This window comes from Schistocerca cancellata, chromosome 5 (genome assembly GCF_023864275.1).
Source record: "Schistocerca cancellata isolate TAMUIC-IGC-003103 chromosome 5, iqSchCanc2.1, whole genome shotgun sequence".
NCBI classification, from domain to species: Eukaryota; Metazoa; Arthropoda; class Insecta; order Orthoptera; family Acrididae; genus Schistocerca; species Schistocerca cancellata.
In genome coordinates, this window is record NC_064630.1 from 239,770,825 (window position 1) to 239,785,004 (window position 14,180).

Genomic DNA, 14,180 nt, shown 5'->3' on the forward strand with positions numbered 1-14,180 from the left:
TTTCAAACAACACAAGATGTCCAAAAAGCTGTGACGATGGTCTTGGAGTATATTACAGAAGATGAGTTCCAGAAATGTTACCATCAATGGCAGAAGCGCTGGAAAAATTGTGTGCAATCTGAAGGGAACTACTTTGAAGGAGACAACACTAAACGTGACTAAATCGGTATACAACATATTTTTTTTCACATCAGTCTCATTACTTTGTTGTCGAACCTCGTATAGTTGCTACCGGATACGCAAGGGTCACTATGCACACTGGGCACCTAAGAGCTCTGTTAAAGAGCGCAGTATAATTCGTGAAGACGCTACCGCACATAGTAAAGATTATATCTGACGACGACCTCTTACATTCTGAATTGCAGCATTGGAAACACGTGTTCAGAGAGAATACTTATAGCCAGCGATACCTTGAAAGCACTTTAAGATGTCATCGACGGAGTACAGCTTGTCAATCGGCTGAAGAGGCCAACCTGGCTAATTTTCTACAAACTGTGGGCCCATCAGCAGCAAATTAGGACATGAGCTGCAGAGACACGGACTGAGACCACTGTTGTGGCCCGTCCTCGTGACAGGAGGTATGTCGCGTCCTGTTGAAGACGAGATAGCTCTTCGTATGCCCTGTGTGTATGATGTCGCTTGCGAATGCGGCCAAATTTATATACGTCAAACTATTCGCTCAGCTGCAAAGCGTTGCGCATGACCCCAAGCGACTGTTAAACAAAGGAGCTGGACAAGTTGGCCATAGATGGGCGTTGTCTGGAAAACGGGCACAAAATGTAATTTGAAAACAGGAGGGTCTTGGTTCATGGATCAACATATTGGGATTCCGGTAGAAAGGAGGTAACTGAGATCAGAATAAATAGCAACAATTTTCACATGGACCAGGAGCGCACACTTAGAAAAGCATTGGGCGGGTGTTGATTAGCGACAGAAAGCAAAGACGGATGCCTGACACTTGTAGGGAGGCGGGAGCGGCAGTTTCAAATGCACCACTTCACTCGGTTCCGCGGTGGATCAGACCTGCTAAGAGCTGCGCAACTCGCCTTACACGCACACGTCCTTCACTGATTCTAGCCTGAGGCTGCACTCATGCATACATAAGCAGCAAACTTTACCGGCACCGGTGGTCAGTGGTTTCTACTCGTAACGACGTTAGCGGTGATAGCCGTCGAAGGATCGTGTACTCGTATTTTATTCGAAATGGCGGGGCCCGAAAACCGAGAAAATTTTTTACAGTATTTTGCTTGACGCTACTCATTTGTTGCTAGATGACGGCTTGATAAGCAGACAACCGCTTAGTAGTAAACAGGTATTAGTGAAGCAAGTCGCAGATCGTTTGCAGTTAATCTTTAAAAATTAGTACAAGACCGCTCTTAAGGCAATAGTCACCATCTCCACCGTCAGGAACTGAAATTTTCCGTGACGTCAGTCCTTTAAAAATAAGGGAGATCATCACTATGTAAAAGCCACAGATCAATCCCAGCAGTTCCTAACGATGAAAGTGACGAATTCCTTCGAGTACTTAAGTTTCTACTCAAAAATGACGGGACTTGGTCACTGAGAAAATCTTATACGTGGATTCCGTTGAAGAAAATTCCGAAGCCAGTTCTTAGCACGTAGTACGACGTCTATAAAATTCTATAAAATAAGTCTATAAACCTAATTACTGATTGTACATAAACAGTAACAGACTAATACCAATTAATTACTGTTTCACAGAATGGTGCAGCTGAGAGACGAAAACCAGCAGATGCCAGACGATTTCCTAAATGAACTCTGCAAGTGGTCCCTTGAGTGTAAGTAATTTCTGAATTCAACATATTCCAACGTTCCCGTGAAATCTGCAACTTTTCATGAGACAGTTTCAAACCACATCATTCTATGCATTTCACATAGTTTACTCGACCTTATTTCTTGACTCTATGAATGAAGGTAAAAACATGTTGTAAATTTTCATTTACGCAACGCAACTTAAAAGTTTACTTTGGCAACAGTTGTGAGGCGTCGTTACTCGATGTTCGTCCTACCAAGACGGCGATAACAAATCAATTAAAAGAGTTTTGCATTCTCAGTTTTGGTGGGTGCAGTTCAGTTACAACTGTGCGGCGAGATATTTGTTGACATTACGGCACTGTACCTCTTACAGTAGCAGGGGCTTAAGGATCTCGCGTTTCACCACTGGCCTAACAGGTCACCTGATCTCACGATATGGCGCGCGGGATTAGCCGAGCGGTCTATGGCGCTGCAGTCATGGACTGTGCGGCTGGTCCCGGCGGAGGTTCCAGTCCTCCCTCGGGCATGGGTGTGTGTGTGTTTGTCCTTAGGATAATTTAGGTTAAGCAGTGTGTAAGCTCAGGGACTGATGACCTTAGCAGTAAGTCCCATAAGATTTCACACACATTTGAACATTTGAACATCTCACGACATGCGTGTGTTTGTTTTCTCATGGGTGTGGGGGGAGGAGGAGGAGGAGGAGGAGAGAGTGAGGTTCCCCTTCCAAAAACTGTGGGTGAATTGCGACACCACATAGAACCAGCAGTAGCTGCAGCGATTTCAGTAACTCCCGAGAGGCTCACAAAAATCTGGGACAAGTTTCACTGACTTCTGTACGTTTGTATAGTTGGGATCACAATTATCTTTTATGAGTGGTAAGCGAATACCTTGATCCTAAAACAGCCTCTAATACCGAGACTTCTGCCACGGTATTTCTTCCCACTTTCCTACGACCTTGCCGTTAGTTCAGGGATATGCTCCGATGCACTGAAATCGTGGAGAACAAAGCGACCATTGTGCGTTGGGTTCTTTCCGAGGAGGTCTGCGCACTTTGTATATCTGGAGTGTTGGGAGCTGACGGTGCACTTGCGAAGTCAGATACGATCAACAAACAGACTGATGATATTTCGGTGGACTGCCATCTGTTCATCTTTTGGGTGACTGGTAAAGTTTTTGGGTATATTTATGGAAAAAAGATACTACATTATTAACTGTTTGACTAGAATTCGGAGGCTGCTAAATTTGTTGAATAGTTAGGGCGTTACGGTAGTTTCTACTGCAGATCCGTCCGTTTTCGAGATGCAATGTGTTTTTGGCTATAACCGCATTGTCTTGTTGTAAGATGATATTTCTACAATCCAAGCCTCTTGGTTTATCATGAACTTAATCCAGAAGAAAATGGTTAAAATGGCTCTGAGCACTATGGGACTCAACTTCTGAGGTCGTCAGTCCCCTAGAACTTAGAACTACTTAAACCTAACTAACCTAAGGACATCACACACATCGATGCCCAAGGCAGGATTCGAACCTGTGCCGTAGCGGTCGCGCGGTTCCAGACTGTAGCGCCTAGAACAGCTCGGCCACCCCGGCCGGCAATCCAGAACACTTGCGTGATGTTCCGCCGACATTGTCTCCATGAATCAAGGGCATTAATGAGAAGAAACATCTTACTTTCAAGGCATAATGTTGTAGCAGAACATCTCGTGTCTGAATGTATGATACCAAAGAAAATTATTCTGGTACTTTTGTCAAGTGCAACTAAAACTAGGGATTTTACTAAAGTCACTCTAAACAGCTACACTGTGGAAATATCGAGAACTGTGCTTACTATCTATGTGTCTGAATAGATGTTACGCTGCAGGGCTGTGACACATATTAAACCCTAATTTGCTTCAGCCATTAATTTTTGTTCCTAATCAACTATAGTTGGAAATGATTTTCTCTAAGAGTTTCACTGATAGTTACGCATCGCGTAACAATACAAAGTAATCACACGCAAAATGTCATGTAAACATTAATTACAGAACAAATACAAAAAAAATAAGTCGCTTTAGCACGCGTGCAGAGAATAAAAGGCAGAATACTCATCACTACACGCGTGTACTCGTAGTTGGGACGCCACTTCAAAGCGCTGTAAGTTACGCAACGCAGTAACATTTTACAACACGATACACAAAAACTAAGAGGAAAGAATGAAAGAAACAAACACATTCACACATTCGTGTCAGGACGAACGTACTTCTGGTACCGGTATGTCACAACAATCACACAAACAGAAATACATGGTACAGCAATCTTAACGACCTATGTCCAAAGCAGTGTCCAAAAACAATTCGCAATTCAAATAAAACCTGTCCATATTTAATGCAACGTCTTTCTGTTTAATATGTGGATCGATTCAGAGCCAATAAACAAATGGTTCAAATGGCTCTGAGCACTATGGGACTTAACATCTGAAGTCATCAGTCCCCTAGAACTTAGAACTATTTAAACCTAACTAACTTAAGGACATCACACACATCCATGTCCGAGGCAGGATTCGAACCTGGGACCGTAGCGGTCGCGCGGTTCCAGACTGAAGCCAATTAACAAGTGGACACATCTCTAGTAAGTGCCTTTTGTGTCCTTCCCAGGACATGTTTCCGTATCATTCTGGATGTAGTCCAGGAATTATCTTTGAAATCACATAAAATTCTTAAAAGATTACTGAAACATTAATCTATTTATTCAGTTGTATTTTTCACATGATTTTTTTCAAAAATAGTTTGTTTGTCTCAATCACATAGTACAATTCACAACAAGAAATTTCTGAATTAATTTTAACATTTAGCAAATGCTGAACACTAGATGGTGAAAGTCTACCCTTTCCTGCAGACCAAATTAATAACTGAGAAAACTCACTCAACTGGAGCAAAGATCTCAAGCGCAAACCGAACCATTGCAGAAATATTGCAACATGAAATATCAGCCTTTTGAGACATCTCAAAAATTTTCTTCTTCATGCTTTGCCGGCTGATCTGTTGATATCTTGAAGTGTCGGGTGTTCTGCCCGGCACTAGTGTCGGACGCATCGACGACAAGGATATCCAGAAGTGCACCCGACACTCCAAGATGATCTCAATAATTGCCTCCTTAAAGTGCACTCCATGTAACTGTTACTGCCATCTTTGGCTTTCAAAAAGATATTTTGCTGTTTTCACGTGGTCTTTAATATCCCTTTTCCATAATATGCAACAGAAAATTCTCCAATAGTTAGTGTACAATGAACGCGTTCATTTTTACTCTTACCACACTTTTTTGAAAAATTTACATTCATCTTACAGTTTAACATTAAACACACACTTTCTTTTACACATTGCTAAAAGATGAAACAACGATCGAACAGAGATAAATGATCAAAAAGTTGTGGACAGTCTTTTCACGAACGACAAGAACATAAACACACTGCCACTGTCGTCTTGCCTACTGACTAAGCTGAAAGTTTTTAACAATGAAATTTGCCAACAGCCGTGAGGTTGAGATGTTATTTTATTTCATTTTTACTACCAGTACATCTCGACTGTACGGCTATTGGCGAATTTCATTGTTAAATACTTGACCAACCGCTGTCCCAGGTTCACAATGGATCAACAGAGAATGAAGCGAAAAGTAGTTTATTTGCAACATTGGGTAGCACTAAAAACCAGGACTGTCTGGCTAAATCTCGGGCTTATGATAAGCCTAGGACAGAGGAACTGCTTGCTGCAGGCAGTGACAAAATAATTTACATTGAGTTTCAATAGAAATTTTGATTGAAATCACTTGTACTCTGAAATGAAATGTGTTTGAAGCTATTGAAGAGTCAATGTAGTATTCGGCTAGGCCCTGATTGGGACTGATTGGGACTGAAGTAACTCGCCGCCATGATACAGCGGCAGCCGCGAGGTTGAGGCCCTGCCAGCAGCTTCAGTTCCACACACGATTGAATCACACGCACTCACTTGCCTCGGCCGCTTCTTAGCGCCGGCAATGGCATTTTATTCACAACAGTAAAACTAATGATTGTGCCAACTATTCATTACAACTATCATTAGATGGCGCGTCCAATCGGTTCTTCTAACTTCGATCAGGAACTCTCTCTCTCTATCTCTCTCTCTCACTCTCTCTCTCTCTCTCTCTCTCTCTCTCTCTCTCTCTCTCTCGCCCCCTTCCTCTAGTGATGCCTGATCTCAGTCTTTAGTCGTTCGCGAACAATCAGCGGTTCCAACTACAACAATACCTACTTAAGTACTCGACAAAATACACTGACTAAAATGGAAAGAGATTCACCTAGAAGCACCAGTCAGATATTTATCAAAATTTGATAAGTGTAGAATCATAACAACATTTTTCGTAAAAAATATATTTTTATTTCTTTAGTGGTTTACCGTAGCCTGGTGGACGTCTCTTTCACTTCATATCACATATGAGACATGTGTTGCATTACGTAACAATCACTGGTAATAGTGTGCAGGAGAGTGTTTTACTACCACTTAGCATCAATTACTGTGGCATAAATTTTAAGTGTAAAACACAATGACGCATCATTCCAGTATGTGTGTAAAACATTCTCGGATGTTTTGCCGTGACAATTCCGTGTAAAACATTACGCTTTCGACGATTACCTACGTTGTCTTCGTCAGGAACAACTGACTGTCAAAACTGCTGCTGTGGTGGTCATATATAATCCATAGACTACTTCTGATTGGTCGGTAATTACGTAATGCTGTCCCAGAGAGTGTCAAGACCTGCACTGATGGCGCCGCCGTTCTTGTAGTAGTGTAAACAATGCGACGAATATCTCTGCCTCTTCTCTGCATCGACAGCTCGCTTCCATGTACCGCTAAGATTATATCCACAATCAAGCTCATATTCCACATTCCTATTTCTACAGCCTCTTTAATTACAGAATCCCAGTATGTAGGAGCCTGGGACAAAACATTTTTTTCGTCAAACATTATTGTGCGTTTGTTTGATGTGCCCAGCATCTGCTTATTTCTCCAGTTCTTGATTTTTAATACGTCGCTGATGTTCTGCACAGCGGGCGGAACCATTGCGACATGTTCCGCCGTTTTATGACGGCCGCTTACTTCTGATATAGCGGTAAATGTCGTGTGACTAGGGCCTCCCGTCGGGTAGACCGTTCGCCGGGTGCAAGTCTTCCGATTTGATGCCACTTTGGTGACTTGCGCGTCGATGGGAATGAAATGAAGCCGGTCGGGGTGGCCGAGCGGTTCTAGGCGCTACAGTCTGGAACCGCGCGAACGCTACGGTACGCAGGTTCGAATCCTGCCTCGGGCATGGATGTGTGTGATGTCCTTAGGTTAGATAGGTTTAAGTAGTTCTAGGTTCTAGGGGACTTATGACCTTATAAGTTAAGTCCCATAGTGCTCAGAGTCATTTGAACCATTTGAATGAAATGATGATGATGATGATTAGGACAACAAAACACCCAGTCCCTGAGCGGGGAAAGTCTCCGACCAAGCCGGGAATCGAACGCGGGCCGTTAGGATTGACAGTCTGTCGCGCTGAACACTTTTTTTTTTTCATTTTGTTTGTTGTTGATCGTTGCGTTTGGTGGTTGCGGACGTCACATAACAAGTTTAAGTTCGTTTGTTGATCCCTCCACCCAGTTTTTTTGTACCAGAGGCCAATCGGCTCTCTGACCGAACACGCTAAGCTACCGTGCCGGCATGATTTAGCTACCGGGGGCGGACTGATATAGCAGTAAATTTTATGAAATGACAGACGAAACGGCAATTGGTTCTCCGTTGTCTCCAGCAGTGGCCCATTCTTTTATGGAAAATTTTGAGGACTAAACTTGGCTCTCTTTCGTTCATCTTCATTTTACAGTTATTTGACGACAAGTTTATGGGCTGGCCACACGGCGTAGAAGCCCTTGAGCACTTTCTTGAACAAACAGAACAAACCAACACTATGCATCCAAACATCCAGTTCACTGTCGAGACAGAGAAAGAAAGAAGGCTGCAATTATAAGATGTGTTGCTACAACGGAAGTGGAATGCACGTCTCGGCCACTCAGTGTGCCGCAGCCAACGCTCAGTGATTTATAACTTAGCGCCCAGAGTTTTCATCATCTGTCCATAAGACAGCATTTTTAAGTACACTGGTACGTTTCTGACAAGGACACTTGGATTCCGAAATTAATCATCTGAAGTACGTTGTGGAGCGTGCCCCCAGACTCCAACCGCGTGCTGATGTAGTCCACGCCGTAGAGCTGCTACTGCCACAGATCTCGCTGCAGAGTAGAGACACGATGCGATATAACGTCAGTCCCCGTAGATTAACGGGAGAAAAAACCTGAAAAACTTCCGAAAAGGCGTTCCTCGCGTAGTCGTTGTATCTCAATTACAAGTCCGCAGCGTTTCCACTTACGCGAACTCGTATAATTGATGCTTTTATTATTAATATTGTATTGTTAATTGCCCGGATTTGCAGTGGTTATTAATTCTTCTCTCGTTCGCATAGCACACACCACTGATTGCTAGGAAATATTTTAATTAACAGTTTTTTCTTACGCTGTTGTCTCGTTGCTATGGAATTGTTGTGCTGGTATGCAGCGAGATCCAGAGATACTCTTTGATTCAGTCTTTGTAAGATTGTGTCGTAATACGAAAATATTTTGAAGTTCACTTCTCAACTAATGACGTAAATATTTGCACTTCAATGAAATTATCTTTCATGAGTAGTCGTTGATTTACTCATTTATCAAACTATTTAATGATGTAGTCCACACCGGGTATTTAACTGATAACGAACAGTTTACTGTTATTTTGTCTCTAAATACGTATAACTCACGCACTACACGCACACGGAATAGTTTAGTTAAGTCAGTCCGATTGAGTTATAGTTTCTTGGCAATTACCACAACTCAACACTTTAGCGTAATTGTTTTATCTTCATGATGTCGTGTACTTGGGTCCTACTCAAGACTAATTGCGTGTATTATTTCATAGAGTGTTCACTTCTCCTTATGGTCCAACTAATTTAAAGTAAAGTCCAATGTTCACTAATTCCGTTATTAGATTTCAATTAACCCGTAGTACACGGTTAAATGAGTCTACCTGTTCCTGTCTCAGTTCATAAAACCAGTTTCTTAAGCCGTGAATCTCGTCACGCGACAAACACTTCTAAACTCGAAAACAATCTCGTTACGATTCGCAGTCTCAATAATTCAGATCAGAACTGCTCTCGTACGTCTGCACTGGATGAGTTTTAGCAAGCGACTTCTTCTGTGGAAGAGCATTGTAGGCGCATTGAATTTCTTCGTTGCGCTTACAACTCTCTTCCACATAAAAGTTATCTCTGATGACATTACTTTGGACTTAACTTTTGAGATATTAATTTCACATTTGTTACATGGATATTTGTCCATTGCTGAAATACGATGTTTCTTCTTTCTCTTTCGCTAACAAATATGCTCAGTGGTGTACAGTGTAGTTGTTGACAAAACTCTTTCGTGTTAGCTCATCGGCAAAGATGTCGTAACTGCCAAGACAACTTTCCTTACTTCATGTTCTTTCTTAATTGACTTTGGGGCGTTACAACGTGTTCCGAAAGAAAGGCTATGGTTCATGTGACATGAAGTCTGCGTTGTCCTACAAAACGAAACGTGAAAATGCTGAACATTCACGTGATGAGCTATCGACAGTATTCTTTCCTTTCCGCGGCGCTAGATCCAGCAAAATACACAGAGTCCTGGCACGACGAGGTATAAGACCTATTTTCCGAGATAAAGCAGATGCTACCCACTGCTTAAGGGCAGTCTCGGCCAAAGGATTCCTGGGATTTGTAAAATTTCCTGGTGAGTGAGGTAGGAATCACATCAGTCAGTACATCCGCACCGTTTCCGACCGTTGAGCAGAACATCAACTGCATATTAAAAATCTAGAACTGGAGAAATAAGCAATTTCTGAGCACAGACTCCCAAACAACCAGAAAATGCTGTTTGACGAAACTTAAATTTGGCCCATGCTTCTGCATACTGAGATTCTGTAATTACAGAGAATGTAGAAATATGAATGTGCGACCGGAACTTCAACCGTGACATCGGTTATAATCTTAGAATGAAATTTTCACTCTACAGCGGAGTGTGCGCTGATATGAAACTTCCTGACAGATTAAAACTGTGTGCCGGACCGAGACGCGAACTCGGGACCTCCAACTAAGCTACCCAAGCATGACTCATGCCCCCTTCTCACAGCTTTAATTCCTCTAGTACCTCGTCTCCTACCTTAACGGTGCATGGAAGGAAGCTCTCGATGCGGAGAAGGGGGAGAGATATTCTCGCAATGTTTACGTTACTACGGGACCGGTAGCGCCACCAGCGCAGACGTTGACATCATCTGCGACAGCACGACGTAATTACCAACCAATTAGAAGCTTCTATGTATTATATAGGGCCATCACAGCAGCACTTTTGACAGTCAGTTGTTCCTGAAGAAGACGAAGGAGGTAATCGTCGAAATCTTGTGAAATAAGAGGATGTTATATACAACAGAGTGCCCTCGGAAAAGACTTCGTACTCATACAATACAATATTTATCAAATTTCGTGGAGATGTTCACCGCTTAATGGTTATTACATGCTTTCATTCCATTCGGAATTAATGTCCATCATCAACATGGAAACAGCCTCTGAATGTCTTCTTCAGAAATTTCCTGTTATATCTCAAACACTTGCTGCATCAGTTTATGAAGATTAATGGCTTGAGACTGGTAGGTGTAAAAGTAAGTCTTCCAGTTGTCTCCTACACGTGCTCTATGGGTGATAAATCAAGGGAACGGGTACATCAGTCAACGATCCACACATTGTGCAAGGCAATGGGTTCTCCTTTGCCTCCAGCAGTGGCAGTGTGTGGTCTTGCATTATCTTCTTTGGAACTATAATTAAGATGTGTAATGAAAAGACGATTTATCATTCTTGCCGCATTCTGGCAAACATTCAAACTCCCTTCAATAATTACCAAATCAGCCGCATGCAGGAGCTCCCGACACCATAACTCCATAAGATGTATCAGTCTAGAGAACAGCCGCTTCTTGTGACCTTTCACAACGTCGTCTACGGAAACGCCACGACCCAAACTGAGACTCGTCGTTAAATGAGTCTATCTGTTCCTGTCTCAGTTCATAAAACCAGTTTCTTAAGCCGTGAATCTCGTCACGCAACAAACACTTCTAAACTCGAAAACAATCTCGTTACGATTCGCAGTCTCAATAATTCAGATCAGAACTGCTCTCGTACGTCCTAGCTCACTGTGACCCTATACCATGCAAGTCCCTATTGTCTACTGTACGAGGTCAGTGGGAAGCGGCAAATGGCATAAAGAGATCTCAGCGAAGCTTTCAGTCATTTGTTCCCTTTGATGCTTGTTGAAACACTGCCTGCAATCTCTGGAAGGATTTTATTTGTTTTCTTCCGTCTATTCATAAGAGTGAATCGACAAATATAACATCTTGTGGGGTGTAATCCTCCTGAAAGCAACCAGCGCTACTTTTCTTGCAACTCTGTTGTCCGGAGTCCACCTCATCATTACTCGTTCTGCAGTCATCACGGTACAGCCAACTTTCTGTGCGACCTGTCGGTGTGATGTTCCCGTGTTCCTCATGCCAATGACTCCAATTTTCTCAAAGCTAGAATCAGCCGATAAGTCGCATTTGCAGGTTCTCGGGGATTACAACACTACTGGCCATTACAATTGCTACACAAAGAAGAAATGCAGCAGCCGGCCGCGGTGGTCTAGCGGTTCTGGCGCTGCAGTCCGGAACCGCGGGACTGCTACGGTCGCAGGTTCGAATCCTGCCTCGGGCATGGGTGTGTGTGATGTCCTTAGGTTAGTTAGGTTTAAGTAGTTCTAAGTTCTAGGGGACTTATGACCTAAGATGTTGAGTCCCATAGTGCTCAGAGCCATTTGAACCATTTCTTGAAGAAATGCAGGTGCTAAACGGGTATTCATTGGACAAATATATTATACTAGAACTGACATGTGATTACATTTTCACGCAATTTGGGTGCATAGATCCTGAGAAGTCAGTACCCAGATCAACCACCTCTGGCCGTAATAACGGCCTTGATCTGCCTGGGCATTAAGTCAAACAGAGCTTGGATGGCATGTACAGGTACAGCTGCCCATGCAGCTTCAACACGATACCACAGTTCATCAAGAGTAGTGACTGGCGTATTGTGACGAGCCAGTTGCTCGGCCACCATTGACCAGATGCTTTCAGTTGGTTAGAGATCTGGAGAATGTGCTGGCCAGGGCAGCAGTCGAACATTTTCTGTATCCAGAAAGGCCCGTACAGGATCTGCAACATGCGGTCGTGCACTATCCTGCTGAAATGTAGGGTTTCGCAGGGATCGAATGAAGGGTAGAGCCACGGGTCGTAACACATCTGACATGTAACGTCCACTGTTCAAAATGCCGTCAATGCGAACAAGAGGTGGCCGAGACGTGTAACCAATAGCACCGCATACCATCACGCCGGGTGATACGCCGATGACGAATATACGCTTCCAATGTGCGTTCACCACGATGCCGCCAAACACGGATGTGACTATCATGATGCTGTAAACAAAACCTGGATTCAACCGAAAAAATGACGTTTTGCCATTCTTGCACCCAGGTTCGTCGTTGAATACACCATCGCAGGCGCTCCTGTCTGTGATTCAGCGTCAAGGGTAACCGCAGCCATGGTCTCCGAGCTGATAGTCCATGCTGCTGCCAACGTCCTCGAACTGTTCGTGCAAATTGTTGTTGCCTTGCAAACGTCCCCATCTGATGACTCAGGGATCCAGACGTGGCTGCACGATCCGTTACAGCCATACGGATAAGATGCCTGTCATCTCAACTGCTAGTGATAGGAGGCCGTTGGGATCCAGCACAGCGTTCCGTATTACCCCCCTGAACCCACAGATTCCACATTCTTCTAACCGATTCCATATTCTGCTAACAGTCATTGGAACTCGACCAACGTGAGCAGCAATGCCGCGATACGATAAACCGCAATCGCGATAGGCTACGATCCGACATTTATCAAAGTCGGAAACGTGATGGTACGCATTTATTCTCCTTACACGAGGCATCACAACAATGTTTCACCAGGGAACGTCGGTCAACTGCTGTTTGTGTATGAGAAATCGGTTGGAAACTTTCCTCGTGTCAGCACGTTGTAGGTGTCGCCACCGGCGGGAACCTTGTGTGAATGCTCTGAAAAGCTAACTTTTTCATATCACAGCATCTTCCTGTCGGTTAAATTTTGCGTCTGTAGCACGTCATCTTCGTGGTGTAGCAGTTTTAATGGCCAGTAGTGTATGTTGCGATATTCAACTGAAACCATTATTTTTTTCTATGTCCATGCTTTTGCGTGTTGGTCTTGGGGACCACGGCCTTTCAGTACCAACTAACTAGAGAAACTTTCTTGCAAGTCAAATCAGTTGCAGTTGATGTTTGGTGTGTTGGTATCACGGTTACAGATAGTCTGCGTAAACCAGTTATGTTGGCCACTGATGCAACGTATATATGGTCCATGATAACCCCTTCAGCATCAAGTAAGACATACTGAAGCGGCGAAACTGATAGCTACGCAATAAATAAGATCGTGTGGACGGTTGTAGGCGTTTCATTTTCTCACAAAAACCAATATGTACTCGCACTGTTATTCATCTGTATAAACACCTTTTTATGTGCCGAAGATACTGAAAGTAAGCTGGTATAAGCAATAAATACTGATCACGGCAAACGCGGTGTATAGTATACTTCGTTTGATAAAAAATTTACCTTTCCGTCTGCGTATTAATTGCTTACAAAGAGTTTCGTACAAATACTATATTTTCGACTCAACATTCTTATGATACACAACTTGTAAGATTCCAGTTATTAAATAGAATGATTTACGCAACAGATTTTCAAGTCAGCGCAACCACAGCTTGGACATATCATTCTAAAAAGACAAGACCGCTTTAGATGTATTTACAGGTACGGCTGGTTTCACAGCATTTTAGCTGGATCATCAGGTGAGATCGGTACCAGGTGATAGACAAAGACTAATGTAAGCAAGAAAAATAGAACTGAAATGAAAATGAATATACTCACGAAATCAAGTCCTGTTCCGATCGAGAAAAGAGAATGGGATGACCAAGCGTTCATCGTTGGCAAATTTTTCACTGAATAGCGGACGTCAAGCATAAAATAACATAGAATACTACCGTGATACCTAGAAATTACGAAAGCTACTAAAAGGATTTCGTAATAAGAGATTGTCAGCTAAGAAAAATACTAATAAAATTCACCCACCATGAGTAACAGTATCTGATGAGGTAGCGGGGTCGCCGTATACCGAAAGAGTGATCACAGCATTGACCGTAAA

The 14,180-nt window shown here is 43.1% G+C and overlaps 1 protein-coding gene across 1 annotated transcript in view; it reads left to right on the forward strand.

Annotated features, from left to right (window-relative positions):
- Window positions 1–14,180, forward strand: part of LOC126187449 (probable cytochrome P450 301a1, mitochondrial) — a 196,356-nt gene that overhangs the window by 103,602 nt on the left and 78,574 nt on the right. The window contains exon 6 of the mRNA XM_049928534.1: window positions 1,723–1,799. Coding sequence (XP_049784491.1) covers window positions 1,723–1,799 — 77 coding nt within the window. The remainder of the gene's footprint in view (window positions 1–1,722; window positions 1,800–14,180) is intronic.